Source organism: Lithobates pipiens, unplaced genomic scaffold (assembly GCF_037356315.1).
Source record: "Lithobates pipiens isolate NorthernLeopardFrog02 unplaced genomic scaffold, aLitPip1_a1.2 Scaffold_10, whole genome shotgun sequence".
Taxonomy (NCBI): domain Eukaryota; kingdom Metazoa; phylum Chordata; class Amphibia; order Anura; family Ranidae; genus Lithobates; species Lithobates pipiens.
In genome coordinates, this window is record NW_027507686.1 from 21,339,299 (window position 1) to 21,362,567 (window position 23,269).

Genomic DNA, 23,269 nt, shown 5'->3' on the forward strand with positions numbered 1-23,269 from the left:
GTGCTGGAGGTGGAGGGAAAGTCACCCTTGCATTAAAATTTCTCACTGGGACGTTGTTTGCTGGGACTGTTAGTCCACCTTCTGCTTTTGTTTCTATTTGGATTTATATGGACTTTTTATTATATATGAAAGATTTTAATGAGCCCTAATTTTGCGCTGCACGCTTTTGTATAAAATAGTTTTATATGACCCAGGAGTCATGGACAGCTCTGAGCCACAACTGATAAAATAAGGCCATCGCTGAATCACACTCTGGCTTCTAATGTCTCAGGATCTCCGGAGGCAAATTACCCAAAACAGAATTTCCTGTTCTGACAAAAGGATGCAACTATTGGAAAGTCAAGTGATGGTTCAAGCACCTACCACCCATCAAATTTTCAATTGACGGGCGGGAGACGGCTCTCTTGTTCTAGGACATATGACGTTTTCCCACTCTCAGCGATCAGTGGTGCGCTCAGTCCCTTGGACACGGTGCATCACCGATCCCAGGAAGAGCCAATGACGAGACTATTTACCCTTGTGATCAGCTGTGTCCAATCACATGTAAACAAGGAAATGCCGGTTATCTGCTTCTGCCGATCAGCAGCATTTCCTCACAGGGGAGATCTGCACAGATGATCAGTGCAGCCCCAACAGTGCCCATCAGTGACAGCTGAAAGTTGGCCTGGGCAGGAAGGGGGTAAAAGTGCCCAGTAGGCAAGTGGTTAAAGCAGCCGCCCTCAACCTTTTCAACACAGAGGAACCGGTAAAATAACATTCCAGTCTCAGGGAACCCCTGCTAAAAGGTTACTACAGCTATAAACTCATAATAAATTAGTGATGGTCAGTGAGAATTACCCTCTTACAGATGGCTAAAAGAGATCAATGGTGTCAGTGGGAACATATCTGAGAGGCAGAAATTGCTCAAGGTACCCCTAGCAAACTCTGGAGGAACCCTAGAGTCCCATGGAAGCCTGGATGAGAAACCCTGGTTTAAAGGATAACCAAAACCTTAGGGATTCGAATTATGAGAGTGATGCAATAATTATAACTTCATAGGAAGAGCCCTTAGCAATCAGTGGAAATCAGCAAGGTCTCCCAGAATTATTGTGCTTCACATAATTAATGCATATAAAAAGTTCTGTTGATTTTTTATGAATAAAACAAACCAGACTGACCTTCTGAACAGGACCGCAGGTCCGGCACTGACACAATGGATGGCAAAACTCTTTCTTCCCCAGCAAAGAATCTTCCAGCTCATCCTCATAGTCATCATCAACCCACTCCAAGAGGTACCGCACCTAGGGGAACAGACCGGAATAAGCAAAAAGGAAGCAAATCAAGTCTGTACAAATTTTGTATCAGTACAAATTCTGTATCAGATGTCTGAAGTTTAAAAAAAAAAAAAAATGACCTACCATTTCCAAATCACCATCAGAAACGGCTCTTAAAAGTTTCTCAACCTGTAAAATAAAAAAAAATAAAAAATAAAAAATAAATCAGAAAAGCAAATAACTTGGAATTTAGGTCAGCCTTTCTCATCCTTTTTACCCCAAATAAATATTTTTTAGGTCTTGGGAATAAATGCCAAAAATAATTCTACCTACAGTTTGCATTACATTAGCATTAAAGTAAAAGTTTGGTCTAAACCTAAGCAAGCTTAAAGAGGAGCTGCACCTTTAAAAAAATATTAAAAGGCAGCAGCTACAACTATTGCAGCTGCTGACTTTTAATAAATTGACACTTACCTGTCCCAGGGTCCAGCGATGTCGGCGGCAGATGACGAGCAATCGCTTGTCTCTCTGCTGCCCCCGCCGCCACCCTCTGTAAGGGAATCGGGAAGTGAAGCATTGCGGCTTCACTGCCCGGTTCCCTACTGCGCACGCGCGAGTCGCGCTGCGCGTCTCTACTGGTCCCCGCTGTGTCCTGGGGGCGCAGGGCATCTGCGGCTAGCTTGTTTCCCGGAAGTGAGTGCAGATACCTGGATTATCAAGGTATCTGCATCCCCCTCCCCCCTGAAAGGTGCCGATTGTGGCACCAGAGGGGGGGGAGGGATCAGATGAGCGGAACTTCCACTTCAGGGTGGAAGTCCACTTTAAATCCTCACCCACCCCCATTCTAAGCCCTATACTAGCCTGAAAAGGAAAGAGGTGTATACGTACCTATTCTAAGGGTGCTTCAGTTACATGATATCCCCAGAAGCTGGCTGCAGGGGAGAGGAGAGAGCAGCGACAACAGCTGCAGAGCCTGAGCAGTGATGTCGCCCTTAGACTTAGGCTACTTTCACACAGTCGTTTTACAGGCGCTTTAGCGTTAAAAATAGCGCCTGCAAAAGAACCCATAAAGCGCCTCTCCCATCACTCCAGTGTGAAAGCCTGAGTCCTTTCACACTGGGGCGGTGCGCTTGCGGGACGTTAGAAAAAGTCCTGCAAGCAGCATCTTTGGGGCGCTTTAGGAGCAGTGTATACACCGCTCCTAAAGTGCCCCTGCCCATTGAAATGAATGGGCAGTGCCCGCTAAGCTCTGCGGCACTACAGGGGCAGGATTAACCCCTTCTTCGGCTGCTAGCAGGGGTTAAAAGCACCGCTAAAACAATGCTAAAGCGCCACTAAAAATACATTTCCGAGAGCCATTCCTACTGACACTACAGAAGTCGCTGCGACTTCAGAAAAAGGTTGCTGAACTACTTTGGTACTACTTTTAATGCGACTTTGGTACAGAGAATGAAAAGTAAGGCCAGAGCCACACTGGAAATCGTGCGACTTTGGAGATGCACTAATGTAAAAGGAGCCTTACTATGGGACATCTGTTGTTGGCTGTCCCTCCACTCCCCTGAAGCCGGCGCTTCATAACTGTACCAGAGCGCCCTTGTTTTAAGGCAAGTATACACATCTTTTCACTACCCCTAGGAAGCTCAGGAAGAGCCCTGGCTGAGAAGGCTAATTTAGGTTAATAAAAACTCTGACAGTCTTGCAGTTTGGTTTCTCTAGAAAGCAGCTACAGCCTGGGAATAAAAGTCTGACCTCTACCAGCATTCAATGGGGGGCAAGACTTTACAGCGGTCTCGCTGCAGAGGTCTGACACGTCCTTTGCCAAGTCAGATTCAGAACAATGAAATCAGCAATGGAACACAAGCTTAGCAGATTGCAGAGCTGTAGGGTCTGATGCAGCAGGGGGTTTGTTGGGCCTCTGCAGAGAGGCCACTGATTCCGCACTCTGCTGGTAGGGGAAAGGCTTTTCTATCAGGCTGAAGCTGCTGTTACAATGAACTGTAGGAATTTGCATAGGTTTGTTTTGATGCACCTGGAACGTATTTAGCTGATTTAACCACTTCCTGACTGTAGGACGTTCATGGATGCCTGTAGGTTAAAGTGGTTATACCAGGATGATGCCTGCAGCTACAGGAATTATCCCAGTATATTATTTTTCAGCTGGCGATTCTGTTTTTTGTAAAAGCCATCCTAGCGGCTGATTAGCTGCTAAACTGCTTTTACAGGATCCGGAAGGGGACTCCCTCCTTCCTGCCGCCCACCGGTGCCTCTCTGGGCTCTTCCACATGATTAGAGAGCCTGGGCTCTGATCAGGCGCTTCCGCCGGGTTATTGCAGAGCTGGCCATGGACCAGATGGTCTCCGGCCATCCCTATGCTCCTGGGAGGCCGAAAGCAATGTCATCACCTCAATTCCAGTTTTGGCAGATATAAACACTGTCGATTTTTTTCGCCTGGAAAAAAAAAATAAAATAAAAAAAAAGATCAATGTTTTTGTTTTTTATCTCATGCTTTCTAGGCTAGAGGACCCCAGATCTCTCCATAAAGAGGACCTGTCATGCCTTATTTCTATCACAAGGGAGGTTTACATTTCTTGTGATAGCAATAAAATCAATCCAAAAAAAATAAAAAAATTTAAGGGACATTGTAAATAAATACATATTAATAAAAAATTTCAACCGCCCCTCCTACAGAAACAAACACGTAGGTCGTGCCCACATATGTAAACAGCGTCTGCACCACACATGTGAGGTATCGCTACAAAATGTTATAGCGAGAGAAATAATCCTAGGCTCAATTTTTTTTTTTTTTTGGGGAATCCTAGTTTGGCTTCATTCCACAAGAATGCGCAATTTTAAAGCGTGACATGTACGGTATCCATTTACGCCACGTAATATTTTATCAAAGAATTGGTTTATATATATATTTTTTGCATTAAAATTAATTAAAAAAGTGCATTAAAAAAAAAAAAAAAGTTTATTTCCCCCCCCCCCCCCCAAAAAAAAACAATTGCACAAATACCACGTGACAACACCCACCATTTTATTCTCTAGGGCCTCTGCTTTACACACATTCATTATAAATAAATAATATATATATATATATATATATATATATATATATATATATATATATATATATATATATATATATAGATATAGATATATATATTTATTTATTTATTTAGGGGTTCTGGGTAAATTTTCTAGCAACAAAATTATTTTGGCTTTAATTCGGTTTTGTTTCTTTCCTCTAGTCATTGTTCCAAAAAAATCAAAATCAAAATGTACTTGTAAATACACCTATGCACACAAATACTTCCAGAGAGCTTATGCAAAGCATCCATAATATATATATACAGTGCCTTGCGAAAGTATTCGGCCCCCTTGAACTTTTCAACCTTTTGCCACATTTCAAGCTTCAAACATAAAGATATAACATTTTTATTTTTTGTGAAGAATCACCAACAAGTGGGACACAATTGTGAAGTGAAACGAAATCTATTGGATTTTTGAAACTTTTTTAACTAATAAAAAAAATGAAAAGTGGGGCGTGCAAAATTATTCGGCCCCCTTGCATTAATACTTTGTAGAGCCACCTTTTGCTGCGATTTCAGCTGCAAGTCGCTTGGGGTATGTCTCTATCAGTTTTGCACATCGAGAGACTGAAATTCTTGCCCATTCTTCCTTGCAAAACAGCTCGAGCTCAGTGAGGTTGGATGGAGAGCGTTTGTGAACAGCAGTTTTCAGCTCTTTCCACAGATTCTCGATTGGATTCAGGTCTGGACTTTGACTTGGCCATTCTAACACCTGGATACGTTTATTTGTGAACCATTCCTTTGTAGATTTTGCTGTATGTTTGGGATCATTGTCTTGTTGGAAGATAAATCTCCGTCCCAGTTTCACAGGTTTTTATCCAGAATGTTCCTGTATTTGGCTGTATCCATCTTTCCCTCAATTTTAACCATCTTCCCTGTCCCTGCTGAAGAAAAGCAGGCCCAAACCATGATGCTGCCTCCACCATGTTTGACAGTGGGGATGGTGTGTTGAGGGTGATGAGCTGTGTTGCTTTTACGCCAAACATATCGTTTTGCATTGTGGGCAAAAAGTTGGATTTTGGTTTCATCTGACCAGAGCACCTTCTTCCACATGTTTGGTGCGTCTCCCAGGTGGCTTGTGGCAAACTTTAGATGAGAGTTTTTATGGATATCTTTGAGAAATGGCTTTCTTCTTGCCACTCTTCCATAAAGGCCAGATTTGTGCAGTGTACGACTGATTGTTGTCCTATGGACAGACTCTCCCACCTCAGCTGTAGTTCTCTGCAGTTCATCCAGAGTGATCATGGGCCTCTTGGCTGCATCTCTGATCAGTCTTCTCCTTGTCTGAGCTGAAAGTTTAGAGGGACGGCCAGGTCTTGGTAGATTTGCAGTGGTCTGATACTCCTTCCATTTCAAAATGATCGCTTGCACAGTGCTCCTTGGGATGTTTAAAGCTTGGAAAATCTTTTTGTATCCAAATCCGGCTTTAAACTTCTCCACAACAGTATTACGGACCTGCCTGGTGTGTTCCTTGGTCTTCATGATGCTCTCTGCGCTTTCAACAGAACCCTGAGACTATCACAGAGCAGGTGCATTTATACAGAGACTTGATTACACACAGGTGGATTCTATTTATCACCATCAGTCATTTAGGACAACATTGGATCATTCAGAGATCCTCGCTGAACTTCTGGAGTGAGTTTGCTGCACTGAAAGTAAAGGGGCCGAATAATTTTGCACGCACCACTTTTCAGTTTTTTATTTGATAAAAATTTTTTAAATATCCAATAGATTTCGTTTCCACTTCACAATTGTGTCCCACTTGTTGGTGATTCTTCGCAAAAAATTACATACATACACACAGTTCTAGGAAAATATGGAGTGCACCTCCTAGTGAAATGAGATGTGATCCAAAAGAAGTTCAAATTACTTTACCTCTTTGTATTTGCTTTTAGTGTCTTCCTGTCCAGCACTGGTGGACAGCGAGGAGAGGCTGGACTCCGACGAGTCTCTGCTGATCGCGTCAGCAGACTGGGGTGGTGAGCGGCTGGGGGACTGAACCAAGACCCACAACAAAAAACAAAAAAAAGAGAAGGGTGCTAGAGATGTGAATACATAGAGCCAGGGCAGGTCTCAATGCAGAACTAAAGATGTGGTCCTTACCTCGGAATGACTCGGCCTCCTGTTGTTGTCAGTGTGAGCCGTCTCCATGATGGACACAATCTATGGCACAAAATAGGAAAAAGCGTGTTGAGTCTAGCAATTCACAAGGCAGCAAATGACAGATTTTTGCGGACGGCGAGAGATCCTATACAGCTAGCTTCTTCCAAGCGATGCTTTTAAGATCTGGTGTCGCTGACATACAGGTCCACCAACTCTGGCAAGAGTATTTCGTCTTCTTCGATTGTTGTGGATGTCATTATTCCATCAAGCATAAGCTAACCAATGACTCCCCTTCCCCAGGATTGATTTCTGAGCCCTGGTGGCCCATCACCATTTAGAAGGAACTTTTAGTGGACTCTTATTTGTGTTTTTGCACTATTTGATTTAATTTCCTAGCGCTACATTTCTTTTTCTATGACAGATTTTAAGTGACCTTTGTCCTCCGATGCTCAAGCTGAAGTGCCAAGTTCAAAATAATTGAGGCTGAGTGGATGTGGGGGTTTCCCAACAGCCAATTCACAAGACAGGGGTGTGTGACCGGCTCTCAATGGATCCGGTTCACACAGCTCGGGGGCAGCCGCAGTCCACATTTGGAAAGGGTCCTGTGCGTCTTTGGTTTCCAATTCAGGTGCGAATTCAAACATAAATTTGGACCCGATTCGAATCTGTGAACAGACACACCGGACCCCTCCTGTGAACCGTGGCCGCAGCATGTGTGAATCCAGCATAAAGCTAAATAAAAACATTTCATTAAAACATTTGAGACTTTTTTTTTTTCACTTATGGAACAGATGTAACAAAAAAACTTTCATGGTGAATTTAAAAAGACAAAAAAGGAGCAAGTAAGGGATGATCATTATTCATTCATAGAAAGTTAATTTCTAAGCTTTTTCAATGCGGTTTCTTCAGCTAACCCATAGTGCTCTGAGAATCTTGTCACAACGTATGAAAGGCATTGTAAATTGTTAAAATGTTTTAACTAGATGATTGCGTAGTTACATTCCCTGTGTTGTTTGTTTGCCTTACCTTGTAATGATGGACTCACTGCAGTTTATAGTGTCATGGCCAATTAATTCCCCCACGTCCATATATTAACATACCTCCCAACTTTTTGAAATGGGAGTGAGGGACACCTCTTGCCATGCCCCCTTAAAGGAGAATTGCACAAAACAAAACACAAGATTGGTTAAACCCACAAGTGTTTTTTTTTTTTACCACTACTATTCCTTTATATTGGCTTTTGGAGTTTATAAATGCAGCCATTTAGAAATCAGATGAAAGGTTTAGCACTGGAAAACACTTTTTAAAGGATAAAAAGTGAATTTTATATAAATCTATATAGATCAGACCAAAAAGAGGGACAAATGAGGAGGAATGAGGGACATTGCTCCAAATCATGGACAGCGGGGAGCTAAGTATTATTCCACCTAGCTTGTCCCTAGGCACAGGCAACTTCTTGTTTTGGGTCAGACATCATCCAATGCATGCCTTGCCATTTCCTCTGTGTTGTATGACACATATGGTGGGAGTGCTAATGTGATGAAAACACATTCCTTTCTAGCATGGAAAGCTCTGTTAATTGCTGTGCCTGTTTGTGTCTTTTAGACCCATTTACTATTTAGATCTCACCTGCACTAGCACTAGACAGAGACCTAGGGATTGTGGGATATGTAGTTTCTTCACAGGAAATGTTGGTTCTCAGACTACAGAGGTCCTGAATTAACCTGTGCAGTGCCATGCTGCATGCCCCATGATTGAACATAAACAGGAACTGCTTGCAGGAACGTGAAGATTAACTGTACTTTAGGCCAACAAATGACACCATGAAACTACATGATCATGCACATCTTATGCAGATGAAAAACACAAGTTGCAGGTAGGAAGCTTTATAATGTCTTTAAATGTTTATTAGTTAACATCCACGTTAACAGCAGCAGTCAAACACCCCACAGACGTCAATGTTCAGTGTGATCGATTACCTTGGAGTTCAGTGCACACTGTAGAGGGGTCTCCTTCCTTCTGTTTAGGATGCTGGTGCTGGCTCCATTCTGTAGCAAGACTTCAATAATCCCCTGATATCCCCAGCGGGCAGCAATGTGCAGTGCTGTGTCCCCCTTCTCATTAACGCAGTCCATTCTACATAAGTTCCCGTCACAGTACACTAAAGCCTTCACACACTGGAGGAAACAACAGCATTGCTATCACAAGTTGGTAAGTCTTATAGAAACATTCAAAATGCATGTTCGTTGGTCTCTATGGCTCCACATATTCACCTTCCCTTCACTCATCCTACTGCTAAAAGCAGAAATACCTGGTACCCCGGGACTGGGAGAACGTATGGCTCACTTCCCTCCCTACCAAATCACAGCAAAGGTGGATAGGTAATTGACCAAAGTGTTCTTCTATGTAAGCTCCAGCTAGGATCATTTTGACATTTACACAATGCTTCTTTCCTTCCTTGCCAATGGCAAACATGGAAGCAAAGGAAAGATCAGTTACTGCGGGAGCCCACTTTAAAATAAACCTATTGCTTTGCCCTTCTCAAAGCACCATTTGACTTAAAAAAGTTTTTATAACGGTCTCCTATTACCAGCAGCCACCAACTTAGCCTACCAATTAACATCCCACTGGTTGGCAGATGTTGGGGGGGGGGAGGCTGGCGGATGAGGTAATAGAAGTCTGTAAGTTAGTCTCCCCCAAACTTTCTAAACGATATACCTACCTGTATATCTTGCATAGATCATACCCAATGCCTATCTTTTTTATCTAACTATTGGCCACATTATAGCCCAACCTGCCCCAGATGTGATGGGACTAGTGACACTTTTTCCCCCCATCCAATTTGGTCTTGTGCTGCTATCCAGGTGTCAAGGAAATAGTCGTAGAAGAACCAGCAATGTTGCCAATATCCATTATGGGCGCATCTGGCGATCTTCCGTGCGCAGTGGTGCACGCAGATACGCGGTGGCACAAACAGGCAAACGCGCTGGCGCAATGACACATGCACGGCGTGACAGATGCTGGTGGCCACTGGCCTGCTGCTGTGAGCATTACATTGCTGGATTATCGTCAGCTCCCCCATCTTTCCTGTGCTCTTGTGTATCCTGACTCTTGGACCTCCTGTTACTGACCCAGCTTGCCTTGACCTGTTTATCTTGATCTCCTGGTTTGACCTCTGAGTTGTACTCTGACTCTGCTCCTGTCTGCTCCATCGTGTTTGACCCCCAGCTTGGCTCACCGACTCTGCTACTATCCCTCTAACCGTGTGTGACACAGGCTTTTTCCAGTTCTGCTATCTGAATCCACATCTGACTGAGCTACCGTGTATTACCCCTGGCCTGGCTCCTGGTTCTGCTCCCGGGCCTGCTCCACTGCTAAGTACGTCTGGTGCCATCCAAGCACACCTGCCTTACCATGGCATCCTGCCTATTCCAGCTACTCCAGTGATCAACTCATCAGACCTCAGCAACTGGCAAACCCTGCTTCTTTGGGCACTACATTCCCTGTACTACCTTCAGGGGTCCCCCCTAACACTCTGACGCCCCAAGTAATGCCTAGAAGAAACAAACACTCTTTATGGCCAGATTGTTAATCTCTTGCCACCCAAGCCAATTCTGACACTTCTCTCCGAATATAAAATTATATTTGCATTGTTGCAATTTTTTTTTATGTCAAACGGTATTTGCACAGCAATTGTTCAAAGGCAATTTTTTTTGAAAAAAAATACTGTTTAACCACTTAAGGACCACCTCACGCCAATATACGTCGGCAGAATGGCATGACTGGGCACAATCACGTACCTGTCTCTTTTAAGTGCCCAGCACGGTCCCGAGCTCTGTGACCGTGGCCGTGCGGGACCAGCGGACCCGATCGCCGCTGGTGTCCCATGATCGGGTCACAGAGCTGAAGAACGAGGAGAGGTTTGTGTAAACAAACCTCTCCCCGTGCTTCCTAGTGTGGCTGTCACCGATCGTCTTTTCCCTTTTATAGGAAAGACGATCAGTGACGTCACATGCCAGGCCACGCCCCTACAATAAAAACAAAACAAACAAAAAAACACATAACGTCACACATAACCCCTACACTGCCCCCTAGTGGTTAACTCCTTCATTGCCAGTGTCATTTACACAGGAATCAGTGCATTTAAATAGCACTGATTGCTGTATGAATGACAATGGTCCCAAAAATGTCCGATGTGTCCGCTATAATGTCGCAGTCACAATAAAAATAAAAATAAAAATAAAAAATAAAAATAAAAAAATCGCTGATCGTCATTACTAGTAAAAAAATATATACATTTATAAAAATGCTATAAAACTATCCCCCATTTTGTAAACGCTATAACTTTTGCGCAAACCAATCAAGAATCGCTAATTGTGATTTTTTTTTTTACCAAAAATATGTAGAAGAATACGTATCGGCCTAAACTGAGGGGAAAAAAAATTATATATTTTTTGGGGATATTTATTATAGCAAAAAGTAAAAAATATTGCATTTTTTTCAAAATTGTCGCTCTATTTTTGTTTATAGTGCAAAAAATAAAAACTGCAGAGGTGATCAAATACCACCAAAAGAAATCTCTATTTGTGGGAAAAAAACGCCAATTTTGTTTGGGAGCCACATTGCATGACTGCGCAATTGTCAGTTAAAGCGAAACATAACACATAATAGATAACCAAATTTTTTAATGTAATATAAAAGATGATGTTATGGTGAGTAAATTGATACCAAACATGTCATGCTTTAAAATTGCACACACTAGTGGAATAGTGCTAAACTACAGTACTTAAAAACATGCATAGGTGATGTTTTGAAAATGTTTTACAGGTTACCAGTTTAGTTACAGGGAAAAAAAAAAATAACCGATCTCAGGCTTTTCAGCAAAAAAAGTCATAACGTCGCTTCTGGCCTCCGAGGGTCAAAGAGCTGGCTGGCCCGCTCTATGGCAAACCGCCACCGCCGGTGGATTCATTCCCTGGCTCCCCGATCGCACGATGTCCCCTCTCGCCGCCTGTAAAAGCAATCAAGCGGCTAAATCTCTATGATGTCTTTTACATTGCAGGGAATCGCCTGCTGAAAAAAAAGATATCAGGATGATGCCTGTAGTTGCACTTCTCCACCTCAAGTCCCCGACGTCATATGTGACAACACTGAAGAAATGACACTTGTCTACAATGTAAAGTAGTGAGTGTACAGCTTGTATAACAGTGTAAATTTGTTGTCCCCTCTAAATAACTCAACACACAGCCATTAATGTCTAAACCCCTGGTAACAAAAGTGAGTACACCTCTAAGGGAAAATGTCCAAATTGCACCTAATTAGCCATTTTCCCTCCCCTGGTGTCATGTGACTCGTTAGTGTTACAAGGTCTCAGGTGTGAATGGGGAGCAGGTGTATTACATTTGGTGCAAAACAAAAAAGGGGGAAAACACAGCGCTACCTATGAAAATGACAAAAATTGTGATGCGACACAGAACAGCAGCTAACATACAAACGAACTAAGTCTAAGTTACAAAGTGTGACAAGCAATGTAGCGCTGAAATGTCCAACAACGTGAACAAATGAAAAAAAGTCCAGCTATAACAAAATAGTGTAAAAAAAATGAGTCCAGATATTCAGCCTTCAGTCAATAACCAGAAATTTTGCAGAAAAAGGTGGGCACCCTTACTGGAGGTGATGGACACAAACTACTATATAGCAAATGTGTCATACAGGCTTGTATATGTCACAAACGATTAGTGTACGTTGGATCATGGATCACCATCACAGCAGCCGATACCTTCTCCGTTCACCAGCTTCAGGATTGGTACGCCACAGGTCTCAAGGAATTCTCCACTGTATCTCAAGGGTTCCAGTCAACTAGGGGCTCGGAGCGGGTTCACCATAAACGAAAAGTATGGACACAATGCCTCGCATAGTGAAATTCCACCATTGAAGGTTTATTTATAAAAATGCGAATTACATAAAAAAATAATAATATCCAAAAATCACGTGATCCAATATATTGTATAAAAGAACAATAAAAAGCAATATGGGGAGCAGGAAACGCTAGCCCGACGTGTTTCGACTTCTAAGTCTTCTACTGAGGCATTACCGTAATGCCCCAGTAGAAGACTTAGAAGTCGAAACGCGTCTGGCTAGGCATTGTGTCCATACTTTTCGTTTATGGTGAACCCGCTCCGAGCCCCTAGTTGACTGGAACCCTTGAGATACAGTGGAGAATTCCTTGAGACCTGTGGCGTACCAATCCTGAAGTTGGTGAATGGAGAAGGTATCAGCTGCTGTGATGGTGATCCATGATCCAACGTACACGAATCGTTTGCGACGTATACAAGCCTGTATGACACATTTGCTATATAGTAGTTTGTGTCCATCACCTCCAGTAAGGGTACCCACCTTTTTCTGCAAAATTTCTGGTTATTGACTGAAGGCTTTCTATAGTTTGTGTCAACGGAATATCTGGACTCATTTTTACACTATTTTGTTATAGCTGGACTTTTTTTCATTTGTTCACGTTGTTGGTTCATTTCAAGCACATTAACATTTTTCTTTATTAGGCAGCACAACATGTAATATGTGTGCTGGCTTCTAAGTTGGTTTTCACTACTAAATATATTGGGTATAAGTGTGACTTATATCCAGTTCTGTTGCTTTTAGTCACTTTTTTGACATTTCAGCGCTACATTGCTTGTCACACTGTATTACATTTGGTGTTATCGTTCTCACTCTCTCATACCGGTCACTGGAATTTCAACATGGCACCTCATGGCAAAGAACGTTCTGAAAAAAAGAATTGTTGCTCTACATAAAGATGGCCTAGGCTATAGGAAGATTGCCAAGACCCTGAACCTGAACTGCAGCACGGTGGCCAAGACCATACAGCGGTATAACAGGACAGGTTCCACTCAGAACAGGCCTCGCCATGGTGACAAAGATGTTGTACGTGCTCGGCTTCATATGTAGAGGTTGTCTTTGGGAAATAGACGTATGAGTTCTGCCAGCATTGCTGCAGAGTTTGAAGGAGTGGAGTGGGGGGGGGATGGGGGTCAGCCTATCAGTGCTCAGACCATACGCCGCACACTGCATTAAATTGGGCTGCATGGCTGTCATCCTATAAAGAAGCCTCTTCTAAAGATGATGCACAAGAAAGCCCGCAAACAGTTTGCTGAAGACAAGCAGACTAAGGACATGGATTACTGGAACCATGTCCTGTGGTCTGATGAGATCAAGATAAACTTATTTGGTTTAGATGGTGTCAAGTGTGTGTGGTGGCAACAAGGTGAGGAGTACAAAGTGTGTCTTGTCTACAGTCAAGCATGGTGGTGGGAGTGTCATGGTCCGGGGCTGCATGAGTGCTGCCGGCACTGGGGAGATGAAGATCATTGAGGGGACCATGAATGCCAACATGTACTGTGACATACTGAAGCAGAGCATGATCCCTACCCTCCGGAGACTGGGCCGCAGGGCAGTATTCCAACATGATAACCACCCCAAACACACTTTCAAGATGATCACTGCCTTGCTAAAGAAGCTGAGGGTTAAGGTGATGGACTGGCCAAGCATGTCTCCAGACCTAAACCCTATTGATCATTTGTGGGGCATCTTCAAAACGGAAGGTGGAGGAGCACAAGATCTCCAACATCCACCAGCTCTGTGATGTCATCATGGAGGAGGGGAAGAGGACTCCAGTGGTAACCTGTGAAGCTCTGGTGAACTCCATGCCCAAGAGGGTTAAGGCAGTGCTGGAAAATAATTGTGGCCACACAAAATATTGACACTTTGGGCCCAATTTGGACATTTTCACTTACGGTGTACTCACTTTTGTTGCCAGACATTAATGGCTGTGTGTTGAGTTATTTTGAGGGGACAGCAAATTCACACTGTTATACAAGCTGTACACTCACTACTTTACATTGTAGCAAAGTGTCATTTCTTCAGTGTTGTCATATGAAGAGATAGAATAAAATAGTTACAAAAATGTGAGGGGTCTACTTACTTTTGTGAGACACTGTAAATATCACAAGATTTGGGTTAGATGGGTAGAGAACACAGAGAGAATATGTATAGATAATGAATAGCCCATTTTGTAAATGTTTACCTTACGGGTACAATGTACTACTCATTGCACATATTTACTCTGTACTAAAATGAACCGCAAACCATTCATAATTAGGTGTTATTGTCTCTATGTCACGGTCATAATCTACTTTTTGGATATCGGTCCCGCATGCACTGTTACTTCTGATATGTTCTATTCTGTGTGAAAATGTCACCTTTTATTTTTTCTGCTATGGTGCCTGTTGCACTGTTGATTGTCTCTTTTTAATAAAGAGTTTGTTTTGATCTAAAAAAAAAAAAAAAGTTTTTATAAAAGTGTAGAGTGTAGTTCCCAAGGAAAACTTACATCTTCATGTCCATATGTGCAGGCCAGATGCAGACACGTGTTCCCACTGTTATCCTGAATATCCTGGCTTGCCTTATAATGTAACAAGAGCAGCTATAAAAAAAAAAAAAAAAAAAGTTAACAGCCCAGAAACCTTAGGTGGCACTCTAGTTCCTTTTTTCACATTTAGCATTGCATCTTTGCTGATAACATTTTGAAGGCTGACAGCTGCTTATGCCGGCCATAGACGGTTTGAATCGTGGCCAGTTTCAGCAGAGAGTGGCTGAGATTTGAACCATGTATGGGCAGGCTGACTATACTCAAGTTGCTCGATCGATCAACTTTGGTAGAACCAGCTTGTTGGATTTTACATGCGATTATTGCTGACGGCTATTATAGATACTAACAGTAATCACTGTTTTCTCCCGGGAAGGACGCCCCCCTCCCCGCCCGCTGGGAGAACACAATGGCTCTGCGGGAGGGATTCCCCCAATCAACAATATTGATGGAGGAATAAATTTTTTCCTGCGTGGTACTTAATCTATGGTCGGCTCCAGTAAGTAGTAAACACCGCTTGGTCACTTGTACCTACAGGTAAGCTTATAGTTTACATTTACCTCTAGGTACAATGAATATCTCCCAAACATCTGTCCTCTACCCCCTTTCACATCACCCCCAGTAATATACTATGCCCCGCTACCACTGTAGTGTCCTGGGCCCCCCTCCCCCAAAAGCAGTGCCCTCTGCCATCCCCTATCATTGCAGTGTCCTCTTCCTCCCCCCCCCCCCCTCCCCCATAGCATTGTCCTCTGCATTCCCCCCTTTCCCCCCACACACAGTAGTGTGCTCTGCGGCCCCCCCCCCCCGTAGTGCTCCCTGCCTCCCATAGTCCTCTGCCCACCTCTGTAGTGCCCCCCCCATAGCGGTGTCCTCTCTGCAACCCCCTCCCCCCCACAGTAGTGTGCTTCACCTCCCCCCCCCCCATAGCAGTGTCCTCTGCACCAACACCTCCCCCCTAGTAGTGTCCTCTGTCCCCACCCCGTAGTTCCCCCCCCCAAATCATAGCAGTGAGCTCTGCAATCCACCCCCCCCCCCCAGGTGGGGTCCTCTGCCCCTCTATTGCCGTTTCCTCTGTCGCCCCCAAAGGAAGAAGTGTTGACAACACACAGCTGTAGGTAGCTCTCTCCTACCTTACAGCAGCTGTACATTATAGGAGGAGTGAGAGGCAGCACAGTGATGGACGGAGGGTGGGACTGGAAGCTGCTTTAGTTAACTTTGCAAGTTAACCAGCAGGTGATTGGTTAACTAAAGGAGCTCCTGGTCCCACCCTCCATCCAGCACTGTGCTACCTCTCACTCCGCTCTGCTAACCAAGGGTAATCGGCACCGACGGAGACTGGGGGAACCGCTCGGCACAGACGTGATCGTAATCTACCTGTCGGCTTCCCACGATCGAGGAGTTGCTGACCCCGGCTCTAGTGTAATATATTTTTCTGGGATTGTAACATTTGCTCTTTGAGGCCTGTACCTGCCATTCTGACACATGCCTGAACTCTATGAACATGCACTTTTCTGCCCTCTATCAGTTCCTGAAGTAGAACACTATCAGAGCTAAATTGTGCCAAATAATTGAGAACACGAAATGACTTACTCTTGTTTGGCCCTTTATTTGCAAACACACAAGGATCATTCACACAGTGAGCCTGATTTAAGATTTCAGCACACTCAGGGATGTGAAAGAAAAAAAAAAAATACTACATTGATAAAGGAAATGTACTGTAAATGTGAATTGTCATCTTACTGCTATCTTCTGGTGGCCCTTCTGGCAAGCCAGGTGTAGTGGCGTAGACCCGTGGTAATCTGTGGCATTAACCACTCCTCCTTTAGAGATCAGTAGATCAATAAACTGATACTGTCCTACAAAACAGCACAACACAAGGCACTTTAAGTATATATGCGTAAATGTCAGGCAAATCTTTGTTTTTTGTTTAAGCAGCACATAACAGGGGAGCTCAGGTCTTACCGCAGATGGCTGCAATGTGAAGAGGGGTGTAACCGCGATCATCTCGAGATAATGGAGTGACAATAGATATATCATTTAACTTCCTATAGAGAAAAAAATAAAAAAATGTTTTACAATAGACAAGAGATCTGTAGATGAAAATATATTAACAACTTGCATTTCTATTTGCATTTAAATTGGGGCACAAATAAAAAGCATGATACACCAAGGAGGATGATCAGCGAAGGACTGGAGAGACTCGGAATCAGAGAGACTCGGAATCAGAGCACTCATTGGCTGATGGATTAGAGGACTCCAAGGTCCTGGTTTTTGATAAGATACAAAATCTGCAAGGGAAGGCGCGGGAGACCCTGTTGGGTCAAAGTCAGCAAATAACCTGTTGAAAAGGACCACAAAGTCTTGCCTGACTATAGTAAAAACCACACAGCCGAGTAGGCACAGGAGACAGAGCTAAGAGTCAAAGGAAAGGTTTGATTCCTGGATGCAGACATCCATGACATAGGTGGGCGTGCTGCAAGAAGCCCCATAGTCATTAGTAAACTGTGAGCTAAGGCCCCCAGACCCCCCTCCCATCTACCAGATAGGTTGTGACCATGTAGCAGTAAAGCAACTTACAGATGTGAGGCAAGGCCTCAGGTACTTGCAAATCCTAGACAGCTCTAGCAAATGAAGATTGGATGGCTGTAGGTAGGTAGCAAGAATGGACTGAAGATTGAAGTACCTCATGGCTTTTTTTCCCCCCCAAGCAGGAGCAAGGAGATGCTTCCTCATGGAAAGAGCACACATCATGGATAACATCAGCGCTCAGTCCCTTAATGCCTTCCGTGGTGGAAACTAGTAGACATGTGCAATTTGTTTAGTTCCAAATTAGTTTAACGAATTTTAACAAATTCGTTAATTTCCGTTTGGAAGTTCAGAAAAAACCTTGTTTCTTCGAACACGTGGCCCGGGTACCATTCTTTTAGCCCATGAAAGGACATCTGAACGGATCCAGTCAGCATGGCTAGCCCCAGCAAGGATTGCTTCCAGTGGAGCTCAGCACAGCACATCTTTACTCGTGACCAACACCTTAGACACTGGCGAAAAAACGGAGGACTCCCAGTTGTGGGAGGGGTTATATAGGGAGTACACTTCTCGCCTTAGGGCGTGCCAGTGTCCATCACCTATCAGTGGCCCTATAACCCAGATGGTAAGTACTATGGCTCTGTGTCCCCTGATGTAAGAAAATAAATAAGAAAAATTTCAAAAATTAGGACATTCCAAAATGCAAAAATGCGAAAATCCAAAAATAAGAATCGAAATCTGAAAATTAGAAAATCCTAGAATCTTAAAATCTGAAATAACGAATAAAAAATATTAAATTCTAGGTATTGAAATTATCCTTTCAAATTTGGCTGTTGGTGAACGTATTTGAGCGAATTATCTGAAATAACGAATGCCGTGTCTAAACTAATGGAACGTAATAATCTAATAATATTATTCAGTTGTTCCATTCCATTTGTTTAGATGCGGCATTCGTTATTTCAGATAATTCGTACCTTCTTTTTTTAAATCTCTCTTTATTAGGTTTTTACATATCCACTATACATTTCACCATTTACATTCATCGCTCTTATGAGCTTCCGTAAAATCCATTCATAGTCATGTCCTCAAATACTATAAAATTTTACATATACATTCATATCCCTCTTACTCCTTTTTTTTTTCTCACCCTTTTGGTGTGGCTTGCCCTATCTCCATACTGTTTTATCCTGATGCCGTTATGGAATTTTTTATCCAACTTGCCCATACTATCTCATACTTCTCTCCATGTCCTCTACTCCAATATGTTTCCCTATATAGTGGTAGATTACTATTTACTAAATGTTTCCACAGTGTTAACGTTGGAGCTTCCACCTTCTTCCAATTCAGCACTATTGTCTTTCTAACATAAAAAAGCAACAGACCCACCTGTATTCTCCTTCCTATAGGGGAGATATTATTCCATACTAGTCCTAATAGGCAGATCTCTGCCTCTTGATTTAAAGAGACTGATGTTACTATAGTAATTACTCTCAAAACCTCCCTCCAGAATATCGCTATCTTTGGACAAGACCAGGTCTTTGGTCTTGTTTTTCTTTGGTCTTTCCTTACCATTTGCTCTAATTCTGTTTCTATCAAATGTGGGATCACCTCTGGGAACAGAACCAATAAAGCATGGACCAACTGCATGTATCTAAAAGTGCATTTCCCAGGTATATTTCAACATTTTCTTATTTCTGCAAATGAAATAATTCTCCCTTCGGGTACAACTTGTGATAGTTTTTTAATCCCAAATCTAGTCCATGCTCCTGGATCTTGGATGGAATCCAAATGTGGGAGCTCTGGATTTCTCCATAATGGAGTGTTTGGGGATAAATCCCCTCTCAAATGATCCTCTTGCCATGGCTGCTCTCCATATTTTTACTGTCGTAATCATCGAGGGAGTCAGATCTGACCTATATTTTAATCCGCGGAACGGCAATGACTGCAGTGCCTCCCGCAACTGGACCACTGAGGCCTCTACCATCCTGGCAGAGTCAAATCCATCTGGATTCAGCCATCTCCCCATCGTCACCCACTGTGTAGCCATATAATATTTATAAAGGTCTGGGAAAGCCAATCCCCCCTGTACCGTCGGACGCATAAGTACGCGTAGTTTAATTCTACGGCTACGTATGGCTGTGCTGGATAGCTACAATTAGGCAGTGTACACGAGTCTTAGAGTAAAAAAAAAAAATAATGTGAGTAAAAATAGGTTTGTCTTTTACACAAAGCTGAAGAAAAAAAAAAAACACGTCTATCCTCCTAGGACACTAGCAAAAATGGAAGCATTCTGGCAGTAGTGTTTATCCTGGACTGGCCTACAATTATTTTGGTTTCCAGTAACCAATCGTGCTGTGGGTGACAACATAACCTGAAGGTTAATGATTTCCTATGTCCCTCAAAATAATATTGTATTATTGTGTCCAATTAGGATGTGAACAGAGCTTAGCAAATCACCACAAATAAAGAAAACAAAAGCAACTTTACGGCTAGTTATAAACTGGAGTACATCAGAGACTATAAATAATGGACTCATGTGATGTACATTATGTAAGTGATATTGTACACAGAACATTATAAATATTTGCACAAAGGAGTTTTAAGACTATATAAAACACAAGGCTCCTTCTTTAAGTGGAAATCTATTATCCATATCATCTACAATACAGATGATTTTATTCTCCTGTAACAAGACTTTCTGAAGCCGAAAAAAAAAAAAAAAAAAAAAAACTTAGACATGCCATAGAAAAAAGTATTTTAAATTAAAAATCTAAAATGTTTTTGGTCAATTTTTTTTTTTATTTTTTTTATTTACAAGCTCAAAGTTTCAAAACAAAATTGCTTGATTTATATAAAACCTTTTTTGTTTCAATATTTTCATTGACTTTTATCGTGATAAGCAAATAAAAGATTGATTAAAAAAAATAGGATTTAGTACATCAACAAGCAGTATAACGCAGAAAAAAGGAGGGGTGGGTGCTGTGTCGGTCTGTGAATTACAGAGAAAAGGATTTTACGGCGAGTACAAAAAATCCTATTTTCTCTTATATTCACCAACCGACACAGCTCCTCTTTGTAACTAAATGGGACGTCCCCAAGCAGTGCCAAACGAGGGGTGGTAAAAAAACAGCATTAAAAACTTCATCCACCATGGCAAGTGGGAACTAGTGAAATTAAACCCACAAAAAAAAAAAAAAAAAACAGCAGTGTGTGGAAACCCACCATAAAAACCGGGCATCCTCAACAAGAGAGATCCCCCAGACCGCAACATTGCGGAAGTAATGCAACAGTGCATTAACGAAACAGTACTGTTTTTATCGAAAAACCAGGAAAAAAACTCAATAGCAACTACACAGCCAAAACCAGCATCAGCCGATGCACTGACATCTACCTTGTAAAGCTTGGTCAACGTATGGACAGACGACCAGGTCACCGCCTTACACCCTGAGCGACAGACGCTTGGTGTCGGAAGGCCCAAGACGTTCCGATTGCTCTTTTAGAGTGGGCCGTGACTGGAAAGGGAGGCACCTGTCCCTTCAATGCGTAGGCTTGGACTACAATCTGTCTGATCCACCTGGAAATGGTGGCCGACGAGACCGCCATGCCCTTCTTAGGACCAGCCACCGAAACAAACAGTGAGTCTGACTTCCGAAAGTAAGCTGTGACAGACAAGTACACCTTCAGAGCCCTAACCACATCGAGAGCGTGAAGGGCCACCTCTTTGGGGTGCTTCAGCTTAGAGGCTTAGAACACAACAATGGTAATACAATGTCCTCATTGATATTAAAAGGCCAAAACCACCTTCGGTAGAAAGGACGGTTGCGGACGCAACACCACCTTATCCACGTGGATGACCAGATAAGGCGACTTGCAGGACAAGGCCACCAGTTCCGAAACCCTCCTGGCCAATGTGATGGCCACTCTGTGAAAGGGGTCAACAGAGGAATCTCCCTGATATTCTCAAACGGCGGCTTCTGAAGCGCCGACAACACCAGGTTCAAATCCCACAGAGGCAACGGAGGACGCACCAGAGGGACTACATGGCTCACCCCTTGAACAAAAGTACTCACTAATGAGCGAGACGCTAGGGGTCGCTGAAAAAAAGACAGCCAAAGCTGAAATTTGCCCCTTGATGGTGCTCAACGTCAACCTCTGGTCAACACCTTGCTGAAGGAACAGCAGGGTCCTGGATATAGAGAAGGAGCACGGATGCCACCCTTTCTCCTCACACATGGAGATATAGGCCTTCCAAGTACGATAGTATATCTTCCTGGAAGAAGATTTCAGCGCCCTCAGCATAGTTGGAATCACCGAGTCCGACAGACCCCGGTTCCTCAATACCTGGATTTCAACAGCCAGGCCGTTAAAGCCAGCTTTGGTAAAACAGGGTGAAAGATTGGACCTTGAGATAGGAGGTCCTCCAGCAACGGCAGTCGCCAGGGGGCGTCTGCCACCAGGCGCACCAGGTCTGTGTACCAGGCCCGCTGAGGCCAATCTGGGGCAATCAGGATTACTGGAATCCCCTCGGCTTCCACTCTGTGCAGCAGACGTGGCAACAGTTTTAGCGGAGGAAAGGCGTAGATCAGTTGGTACTGATCCCACGGAGCCACCAGCACGTCTGGCGCGTCTGCCCACGAATCTCTTGTCCTGGACACGAATCTCGGTACCTTCCAATTGAGACGAGAGGCCAGTAGATCCACATCTGGTGTGCCCCACCTCAGGCACAGCAGCCTGAACACCTCCTGATGCAATGTCCACTCTCCTGGGCCCAGCATCTGTCGACTCAGATAGTCCGCCTGCCAATTTTCCACCCCTGGGATGTAAATGGCTGATAGGGCCGGTACATGTCGCTCTGCCCACTGAAGTATGTGAGCGACCTCCCAAGCAGCGGCTGAGCTTCTTGTTCCTCCCTGGTGATTTATGTACGCCACAGCCGTGGCGTCGTCTGACTGTATCCTGATCGGACGCCCTTGAAGACTCATCAACCATGTGTGGAGGCACAGCCTGATCGCTCTCAATTCGAGCAGATTGATCAGCAACTTGGATTCCTCCATCGACCAGAGGCCCTGAGCCGACTGAATCCCCATCACTCCACCCCAGCCAGACTGGCGTCCGTAGGGATCACCGTCCATGTCAAAGTAAGGAACGATTTCCCGGACTGAACCACCAGGGACCTCAACCACCAGATCAGAGAGTCCCTGACTGGTTGACTCACCTGGATCTGCCGATCCAGAGACAACGGAGATTTGTCCCACTTCGTCAGAATCTTATTCTGCAGGACTCTCGTGTGGAACTGGGCATAAGGTACCACCTCGAAAGAGGCCACCATGAGCCCCAGCACTCGCATGCAAAAGCGGAGCGATGACCACTTGCGGCTCATCAGTAGATTTGCCGCCGATCTGAGAGTCCCCAATTTATCTGAGGGGAGAAAAACCCTCGCTTCCCTGGAGTCCAACAATAACCCCAGGTACTCCAGACGCTGAGTCGGTACCACCACCGACTTCTTTAGGTTCAACAGCCACCGAAAATCTTGCAGGCTCTGCAAGGTGATCGCCACATCCTCCAGTAATTCTGAGGACGGAAGAAGCTCTCAGGAGATTGTCTAGGTAACCGACGATCGCGATCCCGCTTTGTCTCAGCAACGCCACTACTGGAGCCAGTACTTTGGTAAAGACTCGGGGGGCTGATGCCAGGCCAAAAGGGAGAGCCACAAACTGGTAGTGGGCTTCCCCGACTGCCAAACGCAGAAATTTTTGATGCCTTAATGCCGAAGGCATATGGGTATGTGCAGGTACGCATTTTGGATGTCCAAGGACGCCCGGAAGTCCCCTTGATGGAGTGCAGCAACTACT

General features: G+C 43.8%; 1 protein-coding gene across 2 annotated transcripts in view; it reads right to left on the bottom strand.

Moving 5' to 3' along the window:
• Nucleotides 1-23,269, bottom strand: part of LOC143927973 (ankyrin repeat domain-containing protein 27-like) — a 156,594-nt gene that overhangs the window by 19,294 nt on the left and 114,031 nt on the right. For both annotated transcript variants that reach the window (XM_077452512.1, XM_077452520.1), the window contains exons 15-22: nt 16,854-16,936; nt 16,632-16,747; nt 14,853-14,945; nt 8,428-8,625; nt 6,449-6,508; nt 6,221-6,340; nt 1,398-1,442; nt 1,158-1,280 (exon numbers count right to left, since the gene is read on the bottom strand). In XM_077452512.1, the coding sequence (XP_077308638.1) occupies nt 1,158-1,280; nt 1,398-1,442; nt 6,221-6,340; nt 6,449-6,508; nt 8,428-8,625; nt 14,853-14,945; nt 16,632-16,747; nt 16,854-16,936 (838 nt within the window). The remainder of the gene's footprint in view (nt 1-1,157; nt 1,281-1,397; nt 1,443-6,220; nt 6,341-6,448; nt 6,509-8,427; nt 8,626-14,852; nt 14,946-16,631; nt 16,748-16,853; nt 16,937-23,269) is intronic.